This window comes from Stegodyphus dumicola, chromosome 4 (assembly GCF_044657685.1).
Source record: "Stegodyphus dumicola isolate Sdum_Otavi_A_Nest chromosome 4, ASM4465768v1".
In the NCBI taxonomy this organism is placed as follows: Eukaryota; Metazoa; Arthropoda; class Arachnida; order Araneae; family Eresidae; genus Stegodyphus; species Stegodyphus dumicola.
The window spans coordinates 32,497,757-32,520,484 of NC_140771.1; the positions used below are offsets into that span (position 1 = coordinate 32,497,757).

The window sequence follows — 22,728 nt, forward strand, 5'->3', positions numbered from 1 at the left end:
TTCAAGTTTTGGTCCATGCGGTCTACTCCTCCCATTGTGTTATTGTAATCCATAACAATTTTTGGTTTCTGTTTCGTTTCAGAGCGGACCTGTATTTCTACCTTTGCAGTATTATGAATAGTAGACAGTAATGAAACATTCTTTTTGTCCATCCACTTCATAACAGTAACTTTTCCTCTCTGAAATGCAATGATTTCTCCTTTTTTTAGTTTTTTTCTTTTGCATTTCCTTTGGGACTTCTTTTCTCTTTAGATTCAGGGTGCCATATGTATCCGTTCGACACGAAATTAATTTATTAGCTAATTCTGGCGACGAATAATAGTTATCCGTCATAAGACAATATCCTTTATGCAGTAACGGATGCATCATTGTCATAACAACTTGTGACGAAATACATAGATTTGAAAACTCTGGTTTCAGAATCGTGTTTTTGCCTGTGTATATTATTACAGAGCATACATAACCGGAATCGATTCGCACAGCATAAAGCATTTTATTCCAAATCTTGCTCTTTTTAGGGGAATATACTGCTTCCACCCTAATCTTCCTTTGAAAAGCATAAGGCTTTCATCTATAGTTACATCACGTGGTGGTGTCACTGTTGAGCAAAACTTCTCATTCAGATGTTTCAAAACTGGCCACAATTTCACTAATTTTGGGCATTCATGACTTTGTGCATCAAATGCTGAATTATCCGAAAAATGTAAGTATCGTTGCAAAAGGTGAAATCGACGATGAGTCATTATTTGGGGAAAAAAAGGTGTGTACGTGGAATGTCTCTTACTCCAGTACTGATCAACTGAGGGCTTCCTTATAATTCCTTGCAGTATAACCAGAGCAAAAAATATATGCATCTCTTCCTGAGTTGTTTGTTCCCAAAATTTACTTCTTGAGAATTTTTTTGCAGTGCTTGACTGGATGCACTGTGTCGCATATCTGTTCGTTTCTTCCACAATTTTATTCATCAAAGAAGAATCAATAAATGCTTCATAAAATTGTAGTTCATCAGAAGTATCATCAATTTGTATATTTACTGCTGGAACACCAGTAAAATTGAACCTGGGACACGGAAGAGGCGTGTTTTCTACATCAATTTCAATAAAATTTCTAGCAGAAGTCAAATCTTCATCGGAGCTGATCTCACTACACGTGTCATCTGAAAAATTATCCAGAACATTACAAGACAGTTCTGAATTTGTACCCGAATCATCAGAAGCATCTAACAATAGAGTATCATCATCTATTGTAGCATCCATAACTAAAGAGCTTTGAATTCACAACCAAAAAACCGTATAGCAAAACTTTCAAGAACCAAGAATGCAAAATATTTTTGACTTCCGGTAACAAAAGAAAAAACTGGTTAGAATGATTTTAAATAGTATGGACAAGCTACGCCATCTATTGAAATTTTCTAATACTAAAGCCTCTCTTTCAATATATTAAAAATATGAGCAAATCAAAATAAGAAAGGGGGAAATATCAATGCACATACACCCTACGGGCAAACCAGATGTGCCCAATGATCAGTAGCCCGTACACTGTACGGGCAAACCAGTTAAGGGGTTAAAGCATTAAAAAAAAAGTTTTGAGGTCGGGATTTTAGATTATTTCGGATATTGGAAGTCCAGATCTCGGACTTTGTACTATAAACTCTGTACTGTATTATTTGTATACAATAAATCTTATTTATCCTTTTTTTTCCCTCCATAAAGTTATGGCAGCAGCATCTGCCTTTGTCAACGATTTATTTAGTCTGATCCCTATAAGGGATAAACATAATTTATGCTCCTTTTGTTTATTTCATTTATTGTATTATTTACTGCAGCTTTATATCTGTTTGAAATAAGTTTTACACTTCTATCATGTTTCCATTCATTTGGGTACACTCACATTTATTCATTATTATTAATGCATTTTATTATAATATGCACATGCATATCTTATTACATATGTAGACTTATAGGCATATGGTGCAAACATACATATATATGTAATTCATATGGATTTTATAAAACATATTAATATGTTATTCATATATGTTACAGCTTTCCAACTGAGTTAAAACTTTGGTATAACCTAAACATTCTGAAGGTTTGGTTTGGTTTATTTGGTCATGGCAAAACACTCGAGGGCTATCTGCCTAGGGAAAGGGATGCCTTCATGCATGACTTTCTATGGGAAACTGGTTCTTATACATATTTCACATGGGGAAAACCACGAAAACACCCATGCAGCCAACTTGCTTGCAGGATTCAAACCTGAGGCTGAACTACCAGTGTTCAGCGATTTCACTGATCGGCTGCTGGTGGGCCAGCCATTCTGAAGGAAGTTTAATGAGAACATATTGTGTCAAAAAAGAATTAACACAGGAGTGCTGCTTAAAATTTAAAAAGTCACCCTTAACCTACATGTAGTAAACCATAAAATAATCCTTCTACAGTTGTCTTTCTAACAGCAAGCAACACATCTAGGATGCAAAGCGTTTTGTAAAATGGTTATATTGTACATTAGGAAGTAGGTAGAAAGCAGACCATGGCAATCTCGGCTATCTGAAATCCCATTAGCAGTTTCAGTAAAAGATCATGATGTCCATGACCATCATTTAATCGCCATTTCATTTTGACAAGAAGGAAATTTTCAAAATCCAGCAGAAAAAATAATTAAATAAATAACAATAATAACATGAAATTATAGCAGAATTACTTTTGTTGTTTATATATTCCACTGCAACAATATAATAAACACTATAATTGTATTTAAAGTGAGCTAAAAGCTGTTGAAATTGATAATATATTTGAAGCCAAATGTAGTAAGTAAAAAAGTTACTGCTAAATTCAAACTTTCAAGAATGCAAGAAATGGAAAATATGCCATGCCTAGGAATCTTATAAAAATAAATTTGATTTAGCGTTGGTGAGTTTTTCCACTTTTATTTTTAAAAGTTAATTTGCATTTTATTTTCAAATGATAAATTTGTAATTCTGAGGTTTCTTAATGCAGAAGATTGAAAAAAGGATGATTTGAAAGTTTTAAAATTAAATTAAATGCATTAAAAAAACTAACTTTTATTTAGTACATATACGTTATCAAATATTAACCAAATTCAGATAGCACCATGAAAATTCAATGTTTTTTGAGAGATCTTTCTTATGTTTTCTTTTTTCAGACAACATGTAATACTGCACATAATTTAAACAGCAACAATACATTCAATATATATATATATTAATTAAAGACTGTATATCAATCTGTATACAATCAATATAGATTGCTTGCCAACATTGGAAAGGCTATATATATATATGGTGCAGCCTTAAAGTAACTGGACAAATTCAAAGATGAAACAATAAAATAAAATTTAAAAAAAAAGGGGGGGAAGAATAAATGTATGCTTACATCTCTTTTCTTGTCAAAATCAGTTTAAACTGGTAATCTTATAAATTTTGTTAATGTAAATCTGCTACCAAAACATTAGAGATGAGTCAAACAGTATATGGTGATGCATTGATATCAAGAACACAAATGTATGAATCATACAAGCACTTTAAAGGTAGGTATGAAGCATTGACGAAGAACCATACAGAGGGCACCTTTCAACTTCAAAGAATGAGGAAAATCTGGAGAAAATTCATTCCTTGGTAAAAGCTGATAGACGTGTAACAACTCAGCAACTTTCAATAATGCTTAGGATAAGGAAAGAATGCTGCAGGTTAATTTTAATTGAAAATCTGATAAAGAGGATAGTTTATGTTCAATTTGTGCCCAGGATTTTGACAGAACATCAAAATGAAAACAAAAACACTTGCTGTGAAGATTTGCTCACTACTGCAATATAGGAAAACAATTTCTTAAAGTGTATCATAGCAGCAGATGAGACCTGCAGGTCTCATCTGCTGCTATATATTTGCCTGGTGTCTACAATATGATCCAGAAACAAAAAGACAAACTGCAGAATGGAAAGGACAGTCTTCTCCCATACAGGGAAAAAAGAAGAGAAAAAGGCAAAGATGTCGAAATCAAAGACTTCAGGTGAAGTTGACTGTATTTTTTATTACAAAGGACTTATTCACCCTGAAAATTAATCATTAATCAGTATACTTACAAGGAGCTTTTTTGATTAAGAAACCGGATAAGGTGAGTTAGGAAGAAACTTTTTTTATTCTGGGCAACAGCTTCTTTTACATGATAATGATAGGCCCCATACAGCATTGTTCTTATAACAATTTCTTGCTAAGCATTCAATCACCTTAATAAATCATCCACCATATTCTCCTGACTTACAGCTATTTTTTTTCTTCTTTTTCTGAAGCTTAAAATGGCCATGAAAAGAAAAAAAATTTGAAAGTGTCTCAGATATTAAATCAAATGTTATATGTGTTTTATGAACGGGTAGCTCCAACACCTATAAACAGTGTTTTGATGACCTGAAGAAACAGAAAAAAATGTCTAGACTCTTCTGGCTATTGTTTTGAAGGAAATAAATTTATTTGAAGGTTAGTAGTTTTTTCTTATTTGTAAGAAATTGTTTAGTTACCTATATATATATATATATCCTTTCCAATGAGTTTTATATTTTATTAGAACTTACGCACTGGATCGCCAAATAAAATGATCAAATAAATCTGAAAGTTGAGGAATCAGCTGCAGCTCTGCTAATTCTTTCTGGACCTATAAAAATTAAATAAATTAGAAACTGAAGAATTCTTCATTAAATTACTAAAAAGCAAATTTGTACCTGTGCACATTTTATGCATATATACATCCAAAAATGGCATCATTTAAGGTAATTTTATGTGTTAAATATATAAAACAAATATGAATTTTAAGCATGCACAGTTACAATTAAAACTGCAATCATGTATGCTTTAAGAATAGTAGGTCAATTAAAATTACATGCACTACAACTTAATTGTTTATATTTTTTATGATATTTTACATTTCTTAATGGTTATAATATTTTTAAAAGTTTTGAAGCTTTTAATTCTTTTTGAGATATTAAATCTAATCTGAAGTTCTCAGATTATAATTTTTTAAAAACATTTTTTGCTTCAGTTGAAATGGAAACATGTAAGATAAAACAATAAACAAACAGAAAGTATTTCCACTATTTAACATATTATTTTTTCAAAGAAAATGAAATTTGCATTTTGCTTGACAGAAATAAAAACATTGTAGTCTTTAAAATTATAATCAAGATAAATTAAAACAATTTTAAACAATTGATATCTTGAGATATAAATAAACTTTAACTGATAAATAAACTCTTGAGATAAATTAAAACAATTTTAAAAAATTCTCCGAGATGCATTACAACAAATGCAAGTTAGATATGTAAAAGATGAAACCCAATTATTCAGTTTTTAAAAAAATCAGAATGGATTATGATCCCATTAAGTCTTTTTTGGGGGGGTGAGTGTGGGGGAAGAAATAGTAGTACAGATTACTGATCTCATATCAACATATAATTTATCACATGACAGAAATACTAAATAATTAGAAAAAAAAAAAATTACTGCTTTTAACATTCAAGGTTTAAAAAACAAAATATACCTTGCCAACAAAATCTCACTTAAGCTAAATAATTCAGATTAATACATTATGATAATCTACAGAAATAAAGTGAAATTTACCTCTTTTCTATGACGCCCTACCAATAATAGACCAAGTACACACACAGCATCAGCTCTAAAAGTTAATTCTGATGTTATCTGAACAGATGTCTGTATTGGACCTAAGCACGATATTTCTGACCACTGTGTTATTCCTGTGTGAAATACAAATACAGCAAAAAGTCAATTAAGCTGTAAATATATTTAAAACCAGTTTGATATTTCATTATGTTATACACATACAAAAGGATGAAATATGTCAAATTTTTTTCATTACTAGTCTAGTTAAGCAAATGTTTTGGCAATAATTTTACTACATGCATTCATTTCCTCAATTAAGTGTAGAAGAAATACAATACTTTCATTAAATGAGATCAACTACCATTATAGAAACATGCATCCTCAGCTTTCCAAAAGTTCAATTTAAACTAGTTTGGTTTTAGAACAGATTTATGTTACTTCCTGTTGCTTATATAAAATTTCTTAAAGATTTATAAATAATTTAATAATAAAAATTATATTACATGTTAAATAATAGAAAAAATATTATTATAATTATTTTGTTTAATCCTAATGCATGATAAGCAAAATTTTTAGTACCGATATCTGACTCAGAATTTTAAAGCAATTCTCTAAACTCTTTGCTTGAGGTAAGACCAGATGAATGTTACAATCTTTATCATGAGCAATGCTGACATTGCCTCATATTACTATCTTCCTTCAGTAGCATTGCTCAGCACAAGTGAAAACCTTTAGTTTAAAATTAGCAGAATATATAGTTATTGGACATCTTTCATTATACAACAGGAATAAAGAATCGAATTTCAGAACAAAAGCAAGAAATCAAATGGTAACTATGTTAAATAACTAAAACTATTAAACTTAATTAAAAAGTTAAGTACCATATATTCCGGCATACAACATGCACTTTTAATACAAAAAATAACACCGAAATTTAAGGATGCACATTACACGTTGGATATAAAAATGATAGATCTTTTACAAGCACCAAAATGCTGATCATTTAAAAGAAATGACATATCTTATGAAATTAAACATTTTCATTGTTTGATAACATGATGCATTTGCCATGCTCTTCTGTTATATCTTCAAGCGTTTCATCGAATTTTGTTTCATCTTCATCCTCATTATTATTTTGATCCATAAATAAATAATCATTATCTGTTCCATCTTTCCCCAGCACCAAACATCTTTCCTGCAGCACGTTCGCAAAATTAATTGCTTTGCATTTGAAACCAGCATTGTGTTTATTTCTTCTCGTATATCTTTCTCATGGGAGCCATACTTACTACTAAAAAGAGGTCTAAATCAACTGTATTTCAACTAAAGCAAATGGGATTTATTAAAGGCTTTGATTTTCACTTCAAAATCTTGGCTTCAAATGACTACAGAATGAAAAAACATCTAACTCCTAATTCATTAAGGTTGGAAGTGCTCTACAATAGCAAACTTTTGGACATTTGCGTTGAACACAATCCACCCTTTTTGCCGAAATATTTACCCCCTCAACCATTTAACCCACACATATATTGTTGCCCTTATCACTTGTCAACGTGGTCTATCATTGTTCGAACAGTTACAACAAATGTTGGAATAAGTGACCTCAAAAGATAAGAGCACTGCTCATCTATCTTTTATGTTTCTTCATGAAGAATTGGGTGTACTTTCAGTCTACTAAAAAAGTCGTGTTATATATCTTTCTTGCCCCTTTCTTCCACACATCATAATGCCATTCCCCTTTCTAAGATTCAGTGCTCCGACTCCTGGAATTTTAAAGACTCTGACTCCCTCATATATACCTGTAAACAAACATATACACATGGGTTACAGCTTATTTTTTTAATATAAAAGATTTAATAGATGTTACAGAAAACAAATTGATGGCATAGCAAATTATTTATATTAATTAGCATTTATTATGAAATAGAAAAACTGCATTAGTTATTTCTTAGAAACAGTATAGCTTCGGCAAGATCTTCGTCGTTGGAGCACCACAGATCCGATTTGATAAACTTCGAAGCTGAGAAGAGTCTTTCCACACTACTGACTGAAGTAGGAGGAAGAGATGTTACTGTTAGGCCTACTTCTTTTGACTTTTCAGGATAGACTTTTATAAGTTCTAAAAGAGGTGTCTTGCAAGAGCAATCATATTTCTCTATTTCGTCAAAGGCTGTGTAGAAATCTTGTTTGTATTTTTTCATTTTCATATCTAAAGGCTCTTTGTTCTTTATTTTCATTCTTTTTGCCTTAGCCTTTTCAATATTATCCAAAACTATTTCTCAAAATCTAATTCATCACTGAAAGAGGATGATAGAGACTCAACTGCAATGTCTGCAGTTTGACTGTCCTGATTCGAATTCTCTGAGAATAATTTCATTCTAATGAAAGTTCATAGATGACTTTCTTTGCCTTTTTAATTTGTTCCTCATCCAAGAAAATTCGGTGTTTCAGATCTCCATATATTGAACCCAGCAAGATCTCATTGTCTAACAAACTAGTTTCTCTTTTCTTCATTGAAGAAATGATTCCTTCTGCAATAAACCCTCCGTTTCAGAAAGAAAAAATATCTCATTCTTCCATTCTCGCCTCCTATCAATTCTTCAGATTGCAGCTTTTTTGTGGCTATATAGGGTATAGAAAGAAGAGTTTCCAATTCTGCAAGATCATTCCACAGTCTTTCTGTTAATGAAACATTAGGGTATCTACATCTTCTAAAAAAGTTCTTAATTCTAACAACCTCTTTATCATCAAATTTGTACTTCCTTATCACACTGCTTGATCAATAATTGCTCCTTTACCTGCCCGCTTCCTAAGAATGCCATTAATTTTGGGAGTTCTTGCTGCTATTGCTACTTACCTAAATTTACCAATGAGATTTGTAACTAAATGAATCAGTCTAATCACTAATGACAAATATTACATCCATTCTTCTCCCTTATATTTATTTATTAATATGTCAATAAAACAGAAAATAACTATTTATCAATGTATATAGATCATACTCAGCTTGTATTTTTTTTTTTTTTCCAATTCATTTTAATTTCATTTCAAATTCACACTGTCCAACAAAAACTGAAGTCAGAGTCGACCTGCTTTTAGCGACTCCAAGCTCTGACTCCTTTTACCCCAAAATCTGCTTGACTCCGATTCAGACTCCATGACTCCAACTCCACAGCCCAGCCCTGCTAAGATTACTTCATTTCATAGTCTAATCCAAACCTAGAAATTTGTCTCATGATTATGGACAATCAGTTTTTAAAATAATGATTAAAGAAAATATGTGACAAGGATTTTAGAAAAAATTTACTTACACAGAATGAAAATTCCTATTCAGAAATAATTCAATATCAGTACTCATATACCTTAATGAAAGGAGATTGAAAATGTTTCGTCCCACGTGTACACAGGCATTTTAAAATTTATTGTTTTTAAAATTAGATTTTGAATTCATTTCTTTGAATCCCTGATTGAAAAGATTTTTTCCAGCATATATATATCATGCTAGATTTTGGAGTAAATCAGGTCTGAATGAAAATCTATGGTGCTTTAACATTGAACATTCAGATATTCTTGACCATTTGTATGCATGGCATCAACCAATGTACCCCAGTCTTTTCATCAAATCATCAAGATCGAATTCTGTCCTCTATATGACAATCATTTTAGTTTCAACAAAAACCATTTCAAAGTTGCCTCTAATATGTATATTGAGATATCCTGTTGGAATACATATTGCTGATCTCTTACAATTTCTACAATCATTAATGAATAACTTTAGAGTACATTCTCATCATCAACACATGTATGGTAGTCTTTGAAAAAAGCAATATGAGTATTAAGGAATGAAAATTCCTTAATAATGAAATATTATTACATAGAAATTGAATGATCTCTCTCCCAAACCATGACAGAAATCTTTTTTTGTCAACAGTTAAGTAAAAAGCAGGGTTCTTATTTCAAGTCATTACAAAAATAACCTCAGGCTCCTAAGTTGAATTTCTTTTTATCGCTGAACAGAATTCTTATTTGTCCATCCAAACTACATATTCTGTGGCCTTTGAAAGATATGCCTTCTGTGTGAATATTTCAACAATGGAGTTTGACAAATTCTGAGGTATACATGAAATAAACTTGACTGTGAGTAATACTGACTTCCTTGACTTTTTCATAAAATATGAACACCTGAATTTGGACATTGCATTCATCTACAAATATCGCCAACTTTTAACCCTACAGCCCATAAATGCCTTATCTGCAGTATTCTAAAATGCATTAAACAAAAGTTTTCAATTAAATACTTACTTTCCAAAGGAATTATATCATAGATCAAGAGATTAAATAAAAACAAATTACTGTATAATTTACCCCTACACTTTAGAGATATGAATTCTGTCATCACTTATTTCAAGTTTGATTAGTATGACATGCATAATAATTACCAAATAATATGAGCACAATTATTTATTTCTAAATCTGGCAACATATGCTCATAAACTTACAAGAAGGGTCTGTGTAAAATGTAAAGTACTTTATCTTTGTAAATCACAAAAATAAAAAGTTTAGCTTAATTTACAGATATATTTTATTTATATATTCCTTAATACACAAATTATAAATTATTATTATATTTAATAAATAAAAAAAGAAAATGCTTTTGGTAAATTTACATGATGCCTATTTTAATTTTTTGAGTCTTAAGTGATTTTCAGCTTTCTCAGAAGACTTTTTGCTACAATTCAAGTATGCCAGTGCAGGAGGTTAAGTAACTAACCCTCTAAACTGTAAAATTCTCCCTTAAGGGAAATTTCTTCCAATATTAGAATCCCGGGCGCATATTATCACAATGAAAATAATTTTTCTTGTTAAAACAAATACAACTCTGAATGAATGATTAGATATTTTATAAATGTAATATAAAAACAAAATAAAAGGCTAAAAATGCTAAAAAATATTTTGAATACAAAACAAAAGATCCTCTAAATATTAAATTAATGATTAAATTCAGTAGAATATCTTTGTTTGTACAATACATTCCTATTTAGACTGTTGATGTTATGAATTTTAGATTGCTTAATGAAAGCAAAATGCACTGAGGTTATCTGGCTACAAGGAAAGATGCCTAAGAAGGACTTTCTAAGGAAATTCACAGACATTTACTATACATATTAAGGAAAACAATAACATCTTCAACCACACAAGATTCATCCACTAGGAATATATCCAAAGGTGAATTACTAGTAATTAAACATATTTAGTAACTTGGCAAAAATAAAAAAAGGGGGGCATTCTATTAGTTTATTATAAGATTCTTAACCTCCAATAAACAAATCAATATCCTCATCTTCATTTTCTGAATCTTGCACCAGCTGGTCATCAATCCACTGCAGCCATTGTTCACTTTCTATGTTTCCACAGGGAAACCATGGCACATCTGGGAGGAGGAGAAATAAAGTTTCAAATGAATAAATGGTATTAAAGATGCTTACACAGAGAGCTTCTGAAATGAGTTTTGATAGTGTGTTAGGAAGAATCTATTACTTTTTTCACTGTCATTACTAACAATCATTTATACACCATTTTAAAATACTATTTCAAGGAAATTACTAAAAATTATATACTATATTAGATCAGAAAATACAATTAGGACTAAAATTGAACAGAATTCTTGATACATTTTATTTTTTCAATTTAAAAAAGACAGCTTTTAGAAGAAAATAAATTTTTGTAGCAGAAGATGGAACAACTTTCTTTTGAAATGCATTTAGCATTTTTAATGTTAATATTAATTTCCAAAGTTGTTTGGATATGTACTCAAATAAATTATGGCTGTTAAATATCCACCATCACCACTTAAGATTTAAGTTAAAAATATATTTCATAAATGCAATTTTTAAAAGAGGAAAAATAAGTATCTTCAGTGATTGAACTTTTACTCAAAAGAGTATAGATTAGTCATTTATTTTTTAAATTATCAAGTTTTAAAATTTAGCCTTGTTTAACACAATATGAATATATAAAAGCATATAAGAATTTACTGTTATCAAAGAAAAAACAGAAAGTGTTATAGATTAGAAATTAACAAATACACAATAAATATGCTTCTTAATACTGGTGATAAAAGATCTCAGACCTGTCACAGGGTTCGTACACATTTCTGCACACGGAAATTAAGTACTTTTAAGGACCATTAATGAAAAAAATTAAGGACCTATAAGCAAATGGGAATTGAATAATTTCAATTAAAAATATTATTCTATGCCTGAATTTCACTTTTGTAATATCATCCTAAAAATAAAATAGATTCCTAAGTAGTATGCATTATTACTAAACATGAATTAATTAACATAATTATTAATAAGTTTGAGAATAAAATAAACTTCATGCAGTTTATCAAGTAGCATTAAATATTTTACACTTATGATAGGTAGGACATATTTGAAAGAAGATAAGTGACATTTACATTTTACTAATAGTTAGCTTTATGTTGATTTTTTTTAATGTCTCATTTTGTCACATACTTGGTCAGTCTAGAGGAGAGATTCTGAACCGGTGGTATGTGTACTACTGGTGGTAGGCAAGAAGAAAATAGGTGGTACACAAAAAAGCAAAATATTTTTAACTATTTATTTCAAAAATTAAAACCCCAACATGCTGATTGAGTTTTTTCTCTAACACTCGTAAATTTATGCAATCTGAGCTTCTTTCAAGAGTGGTGGTGGTGCTAAAGGTTTTCAGTTTTTGTTTAGATGGTACACGTTAGTCAAAAGGTTGAGAATCGCTGGTCTAGAGGTTTAGTAAATAGCAGGTAGATTTTATGTCAAACGGCATAGGTTAAAATGAGAAATAAGATCATAATCAACATCATTCATAACAAAAGACTGAATGTTATCACCGCTGCTGATTCAAACAAACATGAAAGGCCTGATGTAGGCACATTTGGCAAGTGTTGAAAGTTTGTCAGGCTCTGTTTGATGCAGTTAGTGTCATAGTTTTGTGTAGAGTTCCAGGGGTTGCAACCCAGTTAATATACTTTCAAGTTCCAATAAGCCAGAGGTGATAAGTTGTTTTGTATTATTTTAAGTCTCACTAGATGCAAAGAATATGTTTTACTTGAATTTCTACATTTTTGTGTTTTATCTTGTGACTACATTGAGTATTAATGAAAGGCAGTAACTCGCTTTAATATGTAGAGATAATTTTTAAGGGTAAGCAGTTAGTTATAAATAATTAAATTAGGTGAATAGGTAACCTTAGTCATTATGGATTTACATGACATTTACATTTACATTTATTTTTTAACCCTATTAAAATCTAAATCTAATAAAATTTCACAGTTTAAAATACATGCATTTGATGACACTGATTCTTAAAGGATATTAGAATAATTACACATTAAAAGCTACAAAACATTTATGTTTTGTAACAACAACACTAAACAAAATATTTATCTGTCATTTTAATTTGAAGCCTTACCAAACATTTTGGCTAGTTTATATCGATTTCCTTCTCTTTAAGCATCTTTCCTAACAATAATTAGAGATTTGTCTCAATATGCAAATGAATGCTCTCGCTAGTTTCTGCATGCTTTATCTCCTAACTTGTAAACTTCTCCACAATGTACCTAGGAGGGTTTACTTGATCTGGTAAAAGTTAAATAGTCCAAAACTCCCAACAGATGTGAAGCAAATTATCACTATGTCTGAAAGTAACTACAATATCAGACAAAGGTTTAAATAAGCCTTTTATTTAAAAAGAACTTAGAACAAAAATTATAGTAAAGGCTGAAATCATAAACAATTGGGTAATTTACATAATAATACAGTCAAATACCTCAAATCCGCGTTGTCTCTCAGAATATAAACATTCAGTTTATAGGTTCCGGAAACCACAACATTGAGTACGAAATATAGAAGAAAAAAATACTAACCGAATAATGACCCGAATAATAATGAGTCAAAACAGAAAAACCAAATTATTAAAATAAATAAGATAAGTTTTTTCCCCCTCTAATCTGCATCAAGGTAAAAAAGCAGATGATTCACTGTCAACTCTTTGTTCAAGCTCAAGATTCACATTGTTGTATTTTCTGAGCTTTATTATTTCATGTCACGAGATTGTTTAGTGCTGCCTTTTTCTTTATCCGGATATTTTGTGAATAAATTATGAATATTTTTAATTTCAGCCCTTTTTAATAAGATAAGAAAACAGATTAGAAAGGCACTCGTGATTTTACTGCTTGCAAAGTTGAAAAAGGTAAACATGTTGCATTGACAGTAACGCAAAAAGTGCAAATTCTGCAAAAGATGGAAGCAGGTGCTACTCTTGATTTATAGCAGAATGGTATGGTATTGGGACACGATTGTGTATGATATACAGAAAAATAAAGAAAAGCTGTTGAAATTTTACAGCAACAGTTATTCTAACACCGGAATCCGAAACCGGAAATCTTTGCATGAGGTGAAATCAGCAAACCTCGATGCTGTGTACATATAATACAATGAATAATATAATCAATTTATATATATAATAATATTTTAATGCATATAATAAATTATTGCAATAATGTATATAATAATTTAATTAAATGTATCTAATACGCCTTATTCATTTTGCACTTTTAGTCCGAATATTATACTTTATCTTTTCTGTCCTGAAATCTGCAAAATCCTAAAATCTGCACAACCTCTGGTCCCAAGCTTTGCGGATTTCTGGAATTCTACTGTAACTGCACATATCTTTGACATAAAAAGATTCTTAATAAACTGCCTGTTTAATTAACTGATTTTTAATTAACATTTTAACATAAAAAGACTTTTAATTAACTGCCAGTTGGGAAAGAGAACTCACTGGATATAAAATGTCAACCATTAACTTGAAATTATTTTAATAAATAAATTTAATCTGGCTCAGTAACTCTATGATATGAGGAAACAGAAATGGAAAATTAAAGTAAAGGCTGAAGTCATAAACAATTGGATAATTTACATAATAATAACTGCACATATCTTTGAAGAATAATTTTCTTTATGTATTCAGTTTCTTTCTTCAGCACGTTTCCTTTTCATTTTAGAATTTCTAGTTTTAATTAAGGATTTCTGTTTTTCTAAAAAAACACTAAATGCATTTAGAATGTATAGAAAAAGTGACTAATTTAATTTCTTCAGTAATACGGAATTCAAAAGAAATATGAAATATATATATAGTAAAGGCCGGTTACAGAGCTGGTGTGGCAGAATTTTTAGAATTTAGTGACACACCAAACAACAAAATCTAGAAATGCCAAAATGTTTAGAATTTAGACAGGCACTGCAAGCAGAATTTAGATAGGCACTATGCAGTCAAATTTAGGATCCACAGAGATTTCATCAGATGGGAAAATGCCTAGTGCCAGCTCTGTGTATGATGCATTAAGACATATTAGATGGATCTTTTAAATTGTAAGTTTTCAATTTCTTTATTAATAAAAAAAAATCCCTTTCTATAATGCCTGCTCAAGTGATGATTAGAAGCATTTTTGATATTTTCCATGCTTGTGTATAGTGAAAAGTAGAGAATATAAATGGAAGATAAACATGTTAAGAAAAAGATTCTAGTATCAGGAGTAAAACATTCAAATATTATGTCTTCATTGTTCTTCCAGACCTTCTCCAAAAAGTAAGAAATTCATCGCAAACTTTCTGTAAAGTACATCCATTACGCGCTGATAGCATGGAGACATTTTTCATTTTGTCACATATTTCTCAAATTTTCTAGAATCGTGGGTCTATAAATCTTGCCTTCAAATCCTTCTAAATTTTCCAAGCTGCAATGCCATAAATACTAAAGAAAAATTATCCCAACCAAATCTGTAACAGCAAAAAGCCAGAAATATTTCGGAAAAAAAAGGAGGGAAAAGTGTAAAATTAATATTATCGAGAAAAACTGATGCATATTCTCTGAGAATTTTGAGACAATTACATGGGAAAAACACTTACTATGAAAAATTAAAAAGGTATTTTTAATTATTTGCATAGCTAATTTTGCTTTTGCTAAGAGCTGTTCGTAAATTATGCTCTACAGCCTTATACCTTGTTTATTTTTCAGATTCAAAATATTGTATAATAAGTTGCCAAATGGAACTTTATAATACGACAGCGAAAAATAAAAATGTTTTATTTTAATGTTATTTTTTAAATATAATTCCAATATATTATCATTATTTTAATGAAATTTGTCAAAATTATGATGTTTAAAAAAAAATCGTCGAAAAATTCTCAGATTTCGGAATTAAAATTTTTCCATAGAAACTGATCTTAAAATTGCCAAAATTTTGACAAGTCGCCAAATTTAGAACCGTTTAATAAAAGAATTCACATTCCAAAAAGTGAAAACTGTTTAAAAGCTCTTTATCACACTTAGTACACAAGAAATGAATTTCAAAATGCTTTTATTTCACTCCTTGATTAAAAACTCGAGTATCCATCATTTATATTAGAAATAGAAACAAATTATAATACACTAACCCATTCAAAAGATCACCATATACATCAGTGAATCGCCAAAAATATTACTCCAAAATGCTAATTCACACTCAAAATGGCAGTCGTAAAAACAGACAGAAATTTCAGATGATTAAAATTAAGGACCTTCTACTGATTTTGGCCAAAATTAAGGACTTTTAAGTACCAAAAATCAATGCCAAAAAATTTAAGGACTTTTAAGGACTGTTAAGAACCGTACAAACCCTGTGTCAAATTCAAAATATTTTGCTACATAAGTTGATTAAATACAGTAGAAAAATTTTAACATTTTTCAAAAACGATCAATTAAATTTTTACTTTGATATCAATTTATCTAATGTCAACAAAATGAAATTCTTTATGTGAACTGGAATTCTAAATATGGAGTTTTAGCTTAAAAAAAATTCTAATCAATCATATTTTAAAACTTTGTTATGTATTTATTTTTTGTTTGGTTTTTCTTAATTTGGCTCTCAGCTTGAAAATCAACCTTCTCCCATTTTTGTAGATATGCTCAAACCTGTTCCGAGATTTTAAGTGATCTTTTTTTCATCACACATGACAAAATACTTACATGGTTTTGCACAAGCTATCTTAACAAGCCTTGATAGAATATTTGGAATACCTAAAACAACATCTGCAAGAGGAAAAAGTATTTAACTAAAATATGAAAAAACATATTTATATACATGCAATAACGATACATAGTCCAGCCACATTAATGTGACCATCACCTAGTTTTGATGTCAAAGTGAAATAACAAATCACAGAAGGCAAGGTGGCAGCACATTTCAGTGCAGCATATATAAAGGACATCTGAGAGAATTAAAAAAACATTGCAATCGTTGGCATAATGTAGAAACGGTGCGATTTATCTGACATCTAAACAGGCATGATCATTGACTTTCGGGCCAGGGGTGGAAGCATTCCCGAAACTGCTCATTTTGTAAACTGTTTTTGTAAACTGTTTGTGTGCCACCATGGTAAAAGTATACTGAGCATGGCTAAATGGCACTATTCAAAATCAACAACGTGGCAAATGTGATGCACCACGCACCATAGATGACAGAGGTAAATGATGACTGCAGAGGTGTTCGGGCGAATAGACATGCAACCGTTGAGCAACTGACTACCCAGATGAACCAAGTGGCTACCAACGGCGTCTCCTCATCGATGGTTGAGCGGATGTTGTCGCGTATGGGCCTCCGCAGCACAGGCCTGGTTAAAGCACCTATGCTGACTGCAGTTCATCAACAACTAAGGTTAGAATTCACACACTAGTACAGCAACTAGACATCCACTGAGTGGCAACAGGTGGCTTTTTCTGATGAATCACGTTTTATGGCGTCAAACAGTCATGATCATTGGCTTTCAGAACAACAGTGGAAGTATTTCCGAAACTGCCAATTTTGTAAACTGTTCACGTGCTGCCATGGTAAAAGTATATTGTGCATGGCAAAATGTCATTATCCAAAATCAGTGACATGGCAAATATGCACCACAGGCCATAGTTGACAGAGGTAAATGACAGCTATGAAGATGCATTCGGGAGAACAGACGTGCAACTAACCATCCAGATAAACCAAAGGGCTACCAACGGTGTCTCCTCAATGATGGTGAATGGAATATTGCCGCGTGTGGGCCTCCACAGCAGAGGCCTGGTTAAAGCACTTATGCTGACTGCAGTTCATTGGCGACGGAGGCTGGAATTTGCACACCAGAACCGCAACTGAACATCCACTGAGTAGCGACAGGTGTCTTTTTTTGGCAAATCACATTTTATGCTCCATTGGACAGATGGACATTGGCGTATACGGCATGAAACATCAGAAAGCAAACACCCTGCAACAACTGCCAAAAGGGTCCAAGCTGGAGGAAGGTGCATTATGGTCTGGGGCATGTTTTTGCGGCATTCTCTGGGTGCACTCATCATTGTGGAAGGCACGGTGGATCAACAGAAATATGCATCTGTCCATGCAGACCATGTCCACCTCTACATGCGAAAGATGGTATCTACCAGCAGGACAATGCGAAGTGTCATACAGCTTGCAGTATACGTGCGTGGTTCGGAGAGCACAAGGATGAGTTTACCATACTCCTCTAGCGAGAAAACTCTCCAGACTTAAACCCAATCGAGAATCTGTAATCGGTTTGTTCGTGCCATGGATCCTCAACTGCGAAACCTAGTGCAACTGGTACTAGAGTTGGCAGGGCTCAACATCCCAGAACCTGATTCTCTTCCTGCACATCTCACAGTGCTCCGCTCTGCGAAAGGTGGTTATTCTGGCTTTTGGCAGGTGGTCACATTAATATGACTAGACTGTGTATAATGATTATTTCAAAATCATGCAATACACAAAATAAAAACTAAATGTTCACATATATACAAAGAAGCAACAGAAGGGTTCTTCATACCAAAGGACAAATTTCACTACATTTTATATTTAATCTAGCACTAATATATTTTTCTTATTATATGTAGATGATATTGTAATTTTTAATATAGATTAACACCATATAGGTAAAGAAATCTCATTTGAGTAAGTTTTTTTAATATTTAAAGTGTTAGGCAAAACTACAAAGTAACTCAGAACTGAATTCTTATAAAACAAAAATGGGAGTTTTATACATCAGCAAACATACATTGAAGATATTTTTGAAAAATTTAAACAAAAAAAAAAGTAATTAATATTCTAAAACCTCTCCAGATACCAATAACTTCACTTCCCAAAGGGATTATGCTTACAAAATCAGATTGTTCATCTACTAGTGCAAAAATTGATGGAATGAGCGAAGTACCTTTTAGAAATCTATTGGAATATTGAGTTTTGTAGCTAATAGAACTAGGCTTGAATCATATATGTGGTAAATATTTTATCACAATGTAAGGTTTTACTTTATTCTAACCAGTTATTTTTAGTTTGACTTTCCGGTTTCTCCTAATTTCAGTTTCCTGCCGGAATGTAAATTTTGCAAGACATAGATGTAAGTTTTAAATGTGTTTCAGAAGCAGTATTTAAGCTGTGTTTCAAGAGTTCAAAGCGTAGTGGCAGACTTAGTTCTGATGTTTATGCTGCGAGTTTAAAATTAGCTCTCTTGTTCAGTGTTCGAAACCAGTCAGTTTATACTGATATTTCTTGGCTCGGCTTTGCTGTGTGCAGTCGATTTAGTGTTAGTTAAGCTAGGAAGCCAGTCATTAAATTATCTTAATTTACTATTGAATTGTTACATTCTTATTTTTTGTTGCATAGCCACAAGTGGTAGTGATTTGTGAGCATGAAGTGCACGCATCTGTTTAAATTTAAATAAAATGGTTATTTAAAACCCTTCATCTGCAGTGTTTATTCTGAAAGACATAACTACTTAGTCTTTGACATAGGGTTTAAGAGTGTACACTCCCAAATATTACAAGAAGACTCTATAAGAGTTTCAGGAAAATCCTGGAATTAGACATTGAGAAGCACTGCTAAAATTGTTTGATTATCTCAATAGTACTAAATCATATGAATTAAACTTATCAAGGATTAAACATATAAATTTATACTGCAATTCAGGCACTGATTATACAAATAATAGGAATGACCATGTATCCATAGGTGGATTCATATTTGTAAGTTTACACAGAAAGTAGCAAAAGAGTTGATACGGATGAAAAATGTCATAAAAGATGAAATTTTAAAGTCCAATTTGAAAAAGTGTGAACTGTTTTGTGATAACAAATCTCCTATTGATTTTCCTTAGATCACTAACAGAAAATAGTCCGACTAAGTATGTTGATGTATGATATCACTTTATTAAAAGACTGGCGAGTGATGGCATGTTTGACCTTATGTCCAGCAAATTAAATAATGTGCTTTTTACTAAAGCAATAACCGCTATGGATTTGAAAATTTTGTATAAGTGTTTACAATATTCAAGAATAAGCATTGTGTCCATGTTATAGAAATGAAATGTGAAATTTTATACTGAAATTTTGACTTTAATTTATAAAGATACAATTACAAATGCATGAAAAAAGGGAGGCATTGTTGGCTTTTCTTTATGCAATTTTTTTTCAGACAGAAGCCAGTCAGTGGTTAATTTACATGGTTACTGCTGACTGGCTGATGATGTGCTATTATGAGTGCATAAACTACGAAATCAGTCAATAAACCACTAGCTTTCATTTTTTGCTTTAGTTTTTATGTAAAAGGCTGCTTCTGCAGCCTAGTCAATTTTAAGAGTGAAATAAATATTAGTTGCTGTTTTCCTTCATATTTCTGTGTTCTTATTTCTGCGAAAAGGCAAAGTATGCTTTTCAGTGTATTTCTAACTTCCTCTGCTGATACGTAACCCACTAATGGTTATGCTTGCATTACGTCACAGTAGTGCACACAGTTTTAAAATTCGAGGAGCATGTGCATGGTTTCTGCTTGTCGTGATTAGCGTACAAAGTTCTCCTCCCTCTTGTAGTGAATTGTATTGCCATTGTGGAGTTTGCCAGCTATTAAGTATTGCACGTTTTTCAGAAATATGGCATTTTGCCTAGAGTAGAAAAGTAGGAATGTGTTTTTGTAGAAAGAGTAGGAATGTGCATTCCATGAAGTTAATTTGTGAAATTCTCCTTTTTATATTTTTTTATTTTAATATAGTTAAAACATGTTGATGTGTACATGGAAAGCAGTGCCAAATTGCTCTGCAATTCTCTCTCTCTTTTTTTTTTTTTTTTTTTTTCTGAAATAAAACAAATTGCTGTGCACAAGTCCAGAAGAAGAAAAAAAGAAAGTTAAGCATTTTATTATGAATATTTGTTGTCTTTTTAATTTTGTTAATTCGTTGTTGCTTTAAGTAATTTTGAGCATTTCATTATGGATGCTTGTTTTATGCATTTCATTATGAATGCTTCATGCAATTTTAATTTCATTAATTTGCTGCTGTTATATGTAATTTTCAGTGCACTGCTACTTTACAAAATGGCTACTGTTTTTCACATTAGGCTGGCAAAAAATTAGTCACCACTGATTAGCAACTTTATAGGAAGGTTGGTTGGACAATCAGATAGTGCAGTCAAAAGTCTTTAATCCGGACCTCAAAGCTGCAAACTTTCTGCACATGCATCAATGCATGCGCATAATACCTTTACACGTGTGCATATGCGTCTACGCATGCGCATAATACGTTTACGCATGCGCGTTTGGTGTAACAATGCATGCGCATAATACCTTTACACGTGTGCATATGCATCTACGCATGCGCATAATACGTTTACGCATGTGCGTTTGGTGTATAACGGACAGTATAAGCTAAGCTAAAATTACCTAATTATCTATTTCAGTTAATGTTGCAGATTGCATTGTTCCTAAATCTTCGAATTGGATCTGGCTTATTATTTTTTGCAGACTGTTACAGCAAATTTATAAAAGTAAGCTTGAACTTTCGATTATGTCAAAAAGAATTTTCGATTCTGGAGCTAACAAGGGATCTACAAAGGGAAAGCATGTTTCGATGTCCATCAAACAAAAAGTGGAATTGCTGCAATAAATGGATAAAGGCATATCCTTTGATTCTCTAATCATTCCGAAATATGTTTATCAATTTCATGCTGCTCTGTGGGGGGGGGGACGTGGCACGCAATGAACTGGAAGTTGATCTGCCAGCACTATCCTTATCTTCAGGGCAGATGTTTTTATTTTATTCGGCTTATAATTCCTTACTAAATGTAGTATTTCATCTCGATGTACTCTGTCTTTAATATGATTTAAATAAAATTACTCGTCATTATAAATATCACGAGTACACATCAAATAGTTTTCTGGTTGCAATTTTCTAATTTCGACTATGCGTAATGTATGCTTTACACATAGTCGAAATTAATTTTTGTTTTACTAATTCTTTCTGCGTTGAAAGAAATGTTTAATAAAGTAAACAAATAAATATAAAGCTTTTTTTTTTTTTTTGTAAATTTTGATACCCTTTAAATCATAATTGCTCCTTATTTCATAAATTACGGTTTCATATTTTTAATTTTATAATTTCTGCATGCCATTTTACCAGATTTAAACTGATGATTTATAATCAGGAAGAACCAATAATCCGGAATCGCCGAAGTCCCGACGAAACCGGATTAAAGACTTTTGACTGTATCATTTTTCTAATATCACAAGATTACAGGATTGAATTCAAACCCCCACAGTAATTTAAAAAGAAGTTAATTATTACCTTGATTTAAATCACGAGCTTGAATGTTTTCATTTTTCTTTTCTTTTGTTTGAGCGTATACTGCAAACATAAATAAATACATATTTTTTTACATGTAATAAATAACATAAAAGTTAAAAATTAAGTAACATATATATATATTAAATACTATTGTAAAACAAAATATACATTTTAACAACTTTTATGTTTATTTAAATGTGGAAATAAATTAAACTTACATGACGTTCTGTGTTCATACATATCTAATTCCGACAAAGTAATGGCAAGAATTTTACAAAAGGCTCCCAGAGTTACATTTTCAAAATTGATTACTAATTCTTTTAAGTTTTCTGCCAATAAAAAAGGAATTCCATTAGTTGCATGTATAACATTTGTACATTTAAGAAGTCCATGATCACAGTC

The 22,728-nt window shown here is 31.3% G+C and overlaps 1 protein-coding gene across 2 annotated transcripts in view; it reads right to left on the minus strand.

Annotated features, from left to right (window-relative positions):
* The window catches only part of LOC118189013 (short transient receptor potential channel 4-associated protein-like), a 90,043-nt gene that overhangs the window by 46,750 nt on the left and 20,565 nt on the right, over positions 1-22,728 (minus strand). For both annotated transcript variants that reach the window (XM_035359546.2, XM_035359545.2), the window contains 6 exons: positions 22,545-22,655; positions 22,327-22,386; positions 16,703-16,765; positions 10,944-11,060; positions 5,630-5,763; positions 4,588-4,667 (listed from right to left, as the gene is read on the minus strand). In XM_035359546.2, the coding sequence (XP_035215437.1) occupies positions 4,588-4,667; positions 5,630-5,763; positions 10,944-11,060; positions 16,703-16,765; positions 22,327-22,386; positions 22,545-22,655 (565 nt within the window). The remainder of the gene's footprint in view (positions 1-4,587; positions 4,668-5,629; positions 5,764-10,943; positions 11,061-16,702; positions 16,766-22,326; positions 22,387-22,544; positions 22,656-22,728) is intronic.